Source organism: Oncorhynchus nerka, unplaced genomic scaffold (genome assembly GCF_034236695.1).
Source record: "Oncorhynchus nerka isolate Pitt River unplaced genomic scaffold, Oner_Uvic_2.0 unplaced_scaffold_3399, whole genome shotgun sequence".
NCBI classification, from domain to species: domain Eukaryota; kingdom Metazoa; phylum Chordata; class Actinopteri; order Salmoniformes; family Salmonidae; genus Oncorhynchus; species Oncorhynchus nerka.
The window spans coordinates 6,054-15,285 of NW_027037897.1; the positions used below are offsets into that span (position 1 = coordinate 6,054).

The 9,232-nt window shown below is 45.8% G+C and overlaps 1 protein-coding gene across 1 annotated transcript; it reads left to right on the forward strand.

The window, feature by feature from the left end:
- Positions 1 to 665: 665 nt before the first annotated feature.
- Positions 666 to 6,308, forward strand: LOC135566772 (RNA binding protein fox-1 homolog 1-like; the record flags this gene model as incomplete). The annotated part of the gene is made up of 2 exons (XM_065014390.1): positions 666 to 822; positions 6,063 to 6,308. Coding segments are annotated over exons 1-2 (282 nt in total), but the record flags the coding sequence as incomplete, so codon positions are not given.
- Positions 6,309 to 9,232: the final 2,924 nt, after the last annotated feature.

Sequence of the window (9,232 nt, forward strand, 5' to 3'; positions counted from 1 at the left end):
AGGGAGAGAGGAAGAGAGACAAGGAGAAATGGAGAGAGGAAGAGGGACAAGGAGAAAGGGAGAGAGGAAGAGGGACAAGGAGAAAGGGAGAGAGGAAGAGAGACAAGGAGAAAGGGAGAGAGAGGAAGAGAGACAAGGAGAAAGGGAGACAGGAAGAGGGACAAGGAGAAAGGGAGAGAGGAAGAGGACAAGGAGAAAGGGAGAGAGGAAGAGAGACAAGGAGAAAGGAGAAAGAGAGACACAAAGAAAGGGAGAGAAAGAGAGACACAGAGAAAAGGTAGCCCCTCCCACCTCTCCTCCCTTCACTCCTCCCCTCCCTTCACTCCTCTCCTCCCTTCCTCTCCCCGTCCTTCACTCCTCCCCTCCCTTCACTCCCTCCCTCCCTTCACTCCTCTCCCTCCTTCACTCCTCACACACACTCACTGAACACACCCACTCCTCCACTTTCTAGAACACCCCTCCCTTCACTCCCCTCCCTCCCCTTCACTCTTCCCCTCCCTTCACTCCTCCCCCTCCCTTCACTCCTCTCCTCCCTTCACTCCTCTCCCTCCCTTCACTCCCCTCCCTCCCTTCACTCCCCTCCCTCCCTTCACTCCTCTCCCTCCCTTCACTCCTCTCCCTCCCACTCACACACACACACACTGAACACACCCACTGAACACACACACACACGGGGAACAGCGCCCCATCCATAATTGATGCTAGCTGTGGGCAGGCAGATGCTGGAGGCAGGAGGAAGAAGGGAGGAAGAAGGGAGGGAAGGAGGGAGAGCAGCTGGATGTGTTTATGGAGGAGAAAGAGGAAGGAAAGATGGTGGAGCAGGTATTTTCTTCTCCTTCTTCGTCTTTTGCTTAGCCAGCGTAGTCCTCTATTTTATCTCTGTTTCCACTCTCTTTTGTGCTGCAACTGCAGAGTAGAGCGGGTGCAGGGTGTGTGAGGGTGCCATGACGTGGTGTGTGTGTCTGTGTGTGTGAGTGTGTGTTTGCGTGTGTGTTTGTTTGTTTGTGTGTGTGAGCTTGCTTTGAAGTGGTGTGTGTGTGCGTGTGAACTTGCTTTGATGTGGTTTGTGTTTGTGTGTGTGTGAGTCTGAACTTGCTGTGAATTTGTGTGTGTGTGTGTGTGAACTTGCTGTGAAGTGGTGTGTGTGTGTGTGTGTGTGTGTGTGTGTGTGTGTGTGTGTGTGTGTGTGTGTGTGTGTGTGTGTGTGTGTGTGTGTGTGTGTGTGTGTGTGTGTGTGTGTGTGTGTGTGAACTTGCTGAGAAGTGGTGTGTGTGTGTGTGTGTGTGTGTGTGTGTGTGTGTGTGTGTGTGTGTGTGTGTGTGTGTGTGTGTGTGTGTGTGTGTGTGTGTGAACTTGCTGTGAAGTGGTGTGTGTGTGTGTGTGTGTGTGAGTCATAAAGAAAGAGGCAGCCCCTCACCAACTGTTTTACAGACATCATTATTCAGGAGCTGTTCACCCCCTCTTTCTCTCTCTCTTTCTTCTCTCCTTCTCTCTCTCTTTTTATCTCTCCTTCTCCTTCTCATTTTCTGTCTCTCCTTTCTCCCTTTCTGTCTCTTTCTCCTCTCCTTCTCCTCTCTCCTTCTCTCTCCCTCTCTCTCCTTCCCTCTGTCTCAGTGTGTCTCTGGTCTCTGCTAGGGCTGTGGTTCAGCATGTGTGTGTGTTATCTTTAGATGAATGTATTCTGTCTAAAACCAGCTACTGCAGAGAGCATGGAGCAGTTAACTCTGCTACTACTGGATACTGTTTAGAGAGAGGGAGGAGGGAGGAGGGAAGAGGGAGAGAGGGAGAGGGAGGGAGAGAGAGAGAGAGAGCGAGAGAGAGAGAGAGAGAGACCGCAGACTCAACATTAGTAGGTCCTTGACTACTGAGCCTCCATCTCAAATGACATCCTTCACTACTGTTGGTCACAGAGAAAGATATAACATCTGACCTCTGTTGGTCACAGAGAAATATATAACATCTGACTGTTGTTGGTCACAGAGAAATATATAACATCTGACCTCTGTTGGTCACAGAGAAATATATAACATCTGACGTCTGTTGGTCACAGAGAAATATATAACATCTGACCTCTGTTGGTCACAGAGAAATATATAACATCTGACCTCTGTTGGTCACAGAGAAATATATAACATCTGACCTCTGTTGGTCACAGAGAAACTGAGCTTTCACTTTTTAGGTATCCCTTGCACTTCAGATTATAAAGCACACACACACGCATGCACTTACATACAAACACACACACACACACACACAACACACACACACACACACACAGGGAGGGAGGGAGGGAGGGAGGGTAAAGGACACTTTTGTATTTAAATACTTAAATGTTTTCCCTTCAACTGGGTAAAGAGATATTCCCTTTGTGTGTGTGTGTGTGTGTGTGTGTGTGTGTGTGTGTGTGTGTGTGTGTGTGTGTGTGTGTGTGTGTGTGTGTGTGTGTGTGTGTGTGTGTGTGTGTGTGTGATTTCTCCAGCTCACTGCCACGTAAAGCATATTTCAGGCCTCCAAATGTGGTTCTCATTAGATGCACACCAGAGCGTTTAGCTAAGTCTGACTGTCTGCCATACCTCCCTCTCTCTGTCTCTCTGTCTCTCCCCCCCTCTCTCTCTCTCTCTCTCTCTCTATCTCTCTCTCTCTCGCTCTCTCTCTCTCTCTCTCGCTCTCTCTCTCTCTATCTCTCTCTCTCTCTCTCTCTCTCTCTCTCTCTCTCTCTCTCTCTCTCTCTCTCTCTGTCTCTCTGTCTCTGTCTCTCTCCCTCTCTCTCTCTGTGTCTCTCTCTCTCTCTCTGTCTCTCTGTCTCTGTCTCTCTCTCCCCCCCTCTCTCTCTTTCTATCTCTCTCTCTCTCTCGCTCTGTCTTTTTCCTTGGGGTTTTGTCTGCTACATAAGTTCTGTTATACTCACAGACATGATTCAAACAGTTTTAGAAACTTCAGAGTGTTTTCTATCCAAATCTGCTAATGATATGCATATCTTATCTTCTGGGGATGAGTAGCAGGCAGTTGAATTTGCACATGCATTTCATCCGGCCGTGAAATGTAGTTAAAAACTACAGAAAATACAGAAGTTAAACAGTCGCTCCGAACACGGTCACAAACACGGTCCCGTAATGCCGCCACTCTACTTTTTCTCTTGTCTCGTGTGCCTAACATGTCCAATAACGTCCTATTGGGTCGCTCAACAGGATTACCATGAGGGTGGTAAGGGGTTTATTTGTAATTTGACACCAGTAATGGACCATATTTCCACTATCAACAGAATCAACATTGACCCATTGGTCAACTTTTTATTATTTGATTTAATTATTAACGATATAATAAAATAGATTTATTTGATTATTTGTTAATAATTAAGTCATAATAATAAAGTCTGTCCATTCAAAAATAATAACCGCTGGTTCATTTACCGCACAGCGAGTGTGTGATTGGGACCAAGTCGCTATTCAAGAAGACCCATGTACTGCAAGGCATCAGACTTGGACAACCCTGCTTTAGCAGTTTGATCGCTTGACAGGTTTATTTAAAGATGCCTGCTAGTAAAATAGATGGTGGTGTGAGAGAAGCCTGCTAGTAAAATAGATGGTGGTGTGAAAGAAGCCTGCTAGTAAAATAGATGGTGGTGTGAAAGAAGCCTGCTAGTAAAATAGATGGTGGTGTGAAGAGAAGCCTGCTAGTAAAATAGATGGTGGTGTGAGAGAAGCCTGCTAGTAAAATAGATGTTGGTGTAAAGAAGCCTGCTAGTAAAATAGATGGTGGTGTGAAAGAAGCCTGCTAGTAAAATAGATGGTGGTGTAAGAGAAGCCTGCTAGTAAAATAGATGGTGGTGTAGGAGAAGCCTGCTAGTAAAATAGATGGTGGTGTAAGAGAAGCCTGCTAGTAAAATAGATGGTGGTGTAAGAGAGCCTGCTAGTAAAATAGATGGTGGTAGAAGCCTGCTAGTAAAATAGATGGTGGTGTAGAATGTAAAATAGATGGTGGTGTGAAAGAAGCCTGCTAGTAAAATAGATGGTGGTGTAAGAGAAGCCTGCTAGTAAAATAGATGGTGGTGTGAGGAGAAGCCTGCTAGTAAAATAGATGGTGGTGAGGAGAAGCCTGCTAGTATAATAGATGCTGGTGTAGGAGAAGCCTGCTAGTAAAATAGAGATGTAAAATAGATGGTGGTGTAAGAGAAGCCTGCTAGTAAAATAGATGGTGGTGTAGGAGAAGCCTGCTAGTAAAATAGATGGTGGTGTAAGAGAAGCCTGCTAGTAAAATAGATGGTGGTGTGAGAGAAGCCTGCTAGTAAAATAGATGGTGGTGTAAGAGAAGCCTGCTAGTATAATAGATGGTGGTGTGAAAGAAGCCTGCTAGTAAAATAGATGGTGGTGTGAAATAAGTCTGCTAGTAAAATAGATGGTGGTGTAGGAGAAGCCTGCTAGTATAATAGATGGTGGTGTAAGAGAAGCCTGCTAGTATAATAGATGGTGGTGTGAAAGAAGCCTGCTAGTATAATAGATGGTGGTGTGAAAGAAGCCTGCTAGTATAATAGATGGTGGTGTAGGAGAAGCCTGCTAGGTGTGAAAGAAGCCTGCTAGTAAAATAGAAAGAAGCCTGCTAGTAGTATGGTGGTGTAATAGATAGATGGTGGTGTAGGAGAAGCCTGCTAGTATAATAGATGGTGGTGTGAAAGAAGCCTGCTAGTAAAATAGATGGTGGTGTAGGAGAAGCCTGCTAGTATAATAGATGGTGGTGTAGGAGAAGCCTGCTAGTATAATAGATGGTGGTGTAGGAGAAGCCTGCTAGTATAATAGATGGTGGTGTGAAAGAAGCCTGCTAGTAAAATATATGGTGGTGTGAAAGAACCCTGCTAGTAAAATATATGGTGGTGTAGGAGAAGCCTGCTAGTATAATAGATGGTGGTGTGAGAGAAGCCTGCTAGTAAAATAGATGGTGGTGTAGGAGAAGCCTGCTAGTATAATAGATGGTGGTGTAGGAGAAGCCTGCTAGTATAATAGATGGTGGTGTGAGAGAAGCCTGCTAGTAAAATAGATGGTGGTGTAGGAGAAGCCTGCTAGTAAAATAGATGGTGGTGTGAAAGAAGCCTGCTAGTAAAATAGATGGTGGTGTAAGAGAAGCCTGCTAGTAAAATAGATGGTGGTGTGAAAGTAGTGCACTATATAGGGAATAGGGTGCCTTTGGTTAATGGACAAATCATTCACTAAACCCTAAACTAAATCTTGCAGTAAATAATGTGGAGCAAGTTGAGGTGACTAAACACACACACACACACACACACACACACACACAGGTGAAAGTGTTTGCATTGTGCTCATGCTTCTTCGTATTTTAATTCAGGTCTTTTCTGGAGGTGGCTGCTGTAGTACTCAGAGAGGCTTCTTCTTGGGAGTGTGTGTGTAGTAATGAATGAATGGAGTGTGTCTGAGCATCCACAGTAGTTATTGGTTTATCATGCTACAAATCACTATGAGACTGACTGACTGACTGACTGGTTGGTTAGTTAGCCGGTTGGTTGACTGGCTTATTGATTGACTGTATTGCTGTCCGACTGACTGATTGGTTAGCTGGCTGATTTGGCTGGCAAATTAGTTATTGGCTGTCTGACATGCTGGTTGGTTGGTTGACTGGCTGGATGGTTGGTTGACTGGCTGGTTGGTTGACTGGCTGGTTGGTTGGTTGACTGGCTGGTTGACTGGCTGGTTGACTTACTGACCTGACTGGCTGGTTGGTTGACTGGCTGGTTGGTTGACTGGTTGGTTGGTTGACTGGCTGGTTGGTTGACTTACTGACCTGACTGGCTGGTTGGTTGACTGGCTGGCTGGCTGACTTACTGACCTGACTGGCTGGTTGGTTGACTGGCTGGTTGGTTGAATGGTTGGTTGGTTGACTGGCTGGTTGACTTACTGACCTGACTGGCTGGTTGGTTGACTGGCTGGCTGGTTGACTTACTGACTGGCTGACTGAATGGATGACTGGCTGACTTTTTTTGTATTAATTGTTCAATCTGGTCTGGTACTAACTCCCCCCCCCCCTCTCCCTCTCTCCCTCCTCTCCCCCTGCAGGGTAACCAGGAGGCCCCTCCCCCTCCAGACTCCAGGACTCAGCCGTACCCCTCCGCCCAATTTGCCCCCCCTCAGAACGGCCTGCCCGCTGAGTTCAGCGCCTCACACCCTCACCCTGCGCCCCCCGACTACACAGGACAGCCCCCCGTCAGCGAACACCCCCTAAACATGTACCCCACTTCACAGAACCACAGTGAACAGAGTGGACAGGACACCAGCATACAGACCGTCTCAGCCACAGCCACAGTATGACATCTCTACTTCATTACAACATCTTGAATATATTACTGTTACTGGCATACTGTATATTACTGTTATATATTACTGTTATATATTACTCTTTTATACAACAGGTGGATCTAATCCTGAATGCTGATTGGTTAGCACCGGCTAAATCTATAATGTTAAAATGCCCATTTATTCTGTTCCATCTGACTGCGCAATCCACTATCTCATCAGCCCAGCCAGGCAATTTATAAACTTGATCTCCACTATAAAAGTCATCTAGACATTATCTCACATTTCTTTAAGACTAACATTTAGTTTTCAACAGCGGAGATTTATATCAAACTTGCTGTCTGTCTCTCTGACATTTACAACATTGTTTCAATATTTAAATTCGATCTCCAGCTGTCGCATAGTAATGAACGTGTCGGGAGTCGGGACGAGACCTGCGGGCAGGCAGCATTTCTCAGCCAGTCGAAATCATGAATCAGATGGCATCATTTTTATGGGACCTAAAACAAAGACATGGAAATGGAAAAAGGGGTAAAACAAAATGAAGTGCAGCTAGTTTACAGTCTTTCCAGCTTGTTGGCTAGCTCCTCTTGAAGTGGTTGTGTTAGCTGTTGTTGTTGGCTAGCTCCTCTTGAAGTGGTTGTGTTAGCTGTTGTTGTTGGCTAGCTCCTCTTGAAGTGGTTGTGTTAGCTGTTGTTGTTGGCTAGCTCCTCTTGAAGTGGTTGTGTTAGCTGTTGTTGTTGGCTAGCTCCTCTTCAAGTGGTTGTGTTAGCTGTTGTAGCTCCGCTTGAAAGTGGTTGTGTTAGCTGTGGTTGTTGGCTAGCTCCTCTTGAAGTGGTTGTGTTAGCTGTGGTTGTTGGCTAGCTCCTCTTGAAGTGGTTGTGTTAGCTGTTGTTGTTGGCTAGCTCCTCTTGAAGTGGTTGTGTTAGCTGTTGTTGTTGGCTAGCTCCTCTGGAAGTGGTTGTGTTAGCTGTTGTTGTTGGCTAGCTCCTCTTGAAGTGGTTGTGTTAGCTGTTGTTGTTGGCTAGCTCCTCTGAACAACAGGGTATATTTTCTTTCCTCATTGTTATGGATGTATCCATATGAATGTCACTAGAAAACAGCCTATTCAGCTGCTTTGCTGTAGGACATTGAGACTTGTCCCGAAGCCACTGCTGCATTGTCTTGGCTGTGTGCTTAGGGTCGTTGTCCTGTTGGAAGGTGAACCTTCACCCCAGTCTGAGGTCCTGAGTGTCCTGGAGCAGGTTTTCATCAAGGATCTCTCTATACTTTGCTTCGTTCATCTTTCCTCGATCCTAACTAGTCTCCCAGTCCCTGCCGCTGAAAAACATCCCACAGCATGATGCTGCCACCACCATGCTTCACTGTAGCGATGGTGCCAGGTTTCCTCCAGACGTGACACTTGGAATTCAGGCCAAGAGTACTGGTTTCATCAGACCAGAGGTCTGAGAGTCTTTAGGTGCCTTTTGGAAAACACCAAGTGGACTGTGCTGTGCCTTTTACAGAGGAGTGGCTTCTGTCTGGCCACTCTACCATAAAGGCCAGGGGTGGGGTATTGTGTGTAGATAGACAAGTAATTTTATTCATTTAATCCATATTAGAATAAGGATGTAACGAAATGTGGAAAAAGTCAAGGGGTCTGAATACTTTCCAAATGCACCCTATTACTGTTATATAATACTTTTGTATACACCAGATCGTCTTGGCCATAGTAAGGCGTGTGTGTGTGTGTGTGTGTGTGTGTGTGTGTGTGTGTGTGTGTGTGTGTGTGTGTGTGTGTGTGTGTGTGTGTGTGTGTGTGCGTGTGTGTGTGTGCGTGTACACTATACCCTTCACAAGGCTGCAGAATCGTACCAGTGTACACTATACCCTTCACAAGGATGCAGAATTGCCTAGTGTACACTATACCCTTCACAAGGATGCAGGACCCAGTGTACACTATATCCTTCACAAGGATGCAGAATTGTACCTAGTGTACACTATACCCTTCACAAGGATGCAGATTTGGACCAGTACACTATACCCTTCACAGGGATGCAGAATTAGACCTAGTGTACACTATACCCTTCACAAGGCTGCAGAATTAGACCTAGTGTACACTATACCCTTCACAAGGCTACAGAATTGGACCTAGTGTACACTATACCCTTCACAAGGCTACAGAATTGTACCTAGTGTACACTATACCCTTCACAAGGATGCAGATACCCTTCACAAGGTTGTTTGGACCTAGTGTACACTATACCCTTCACAAGGCTACAGAATTGTAAGTGTACACTATACCCTTCACAAGGCTACAGAATTGGACCTAGTGTACACTATACCCTTCACAAGGCTACAGTTTGGACCTAGTGTACACTATACCCTTCACAAGGCTACAGAATTGGACCTAGTGTACACTATACCCTTCACAAGGCTACAGATGGACCTAGTGTACACTATACCCTTCACAAGGCTACAGAATTGGACCTAGTGTACACTATACCCTTCACAAGGCTACAGGGGTGGACCTAGTGTACTATACCCTTCACAAGGCTACAGAATTGGACCTAGTGTACACTATACCCCTTCACAAGGCTACAGAATTGGACCTAGTGTACACTATACCCTTCACAAGGCTACAGAATTGGACCTAGTGTACACTATACCCTTCACAAGGCTACAGAATTGGACCTAGTGTACACTATACCCTTCACAAGGCTACAGAATTGGACCTAGTGTGCACTATACCCTTCACAGGGCTACAGAATTGGACCTAGTGTACACTATTCTCCTCAGAGCACCAGGTTCTCCGAGGCCTTCACAGGGCTACAGAATTGGACCTAGTGTGAACTATACCCTTCACAAGGCTACAGAATTGGACCTAGTGTACACTATACCCTTCACAAGGCTACAGAATTGGACCTAGTGTACACTATTCTCCTCAGAGCACC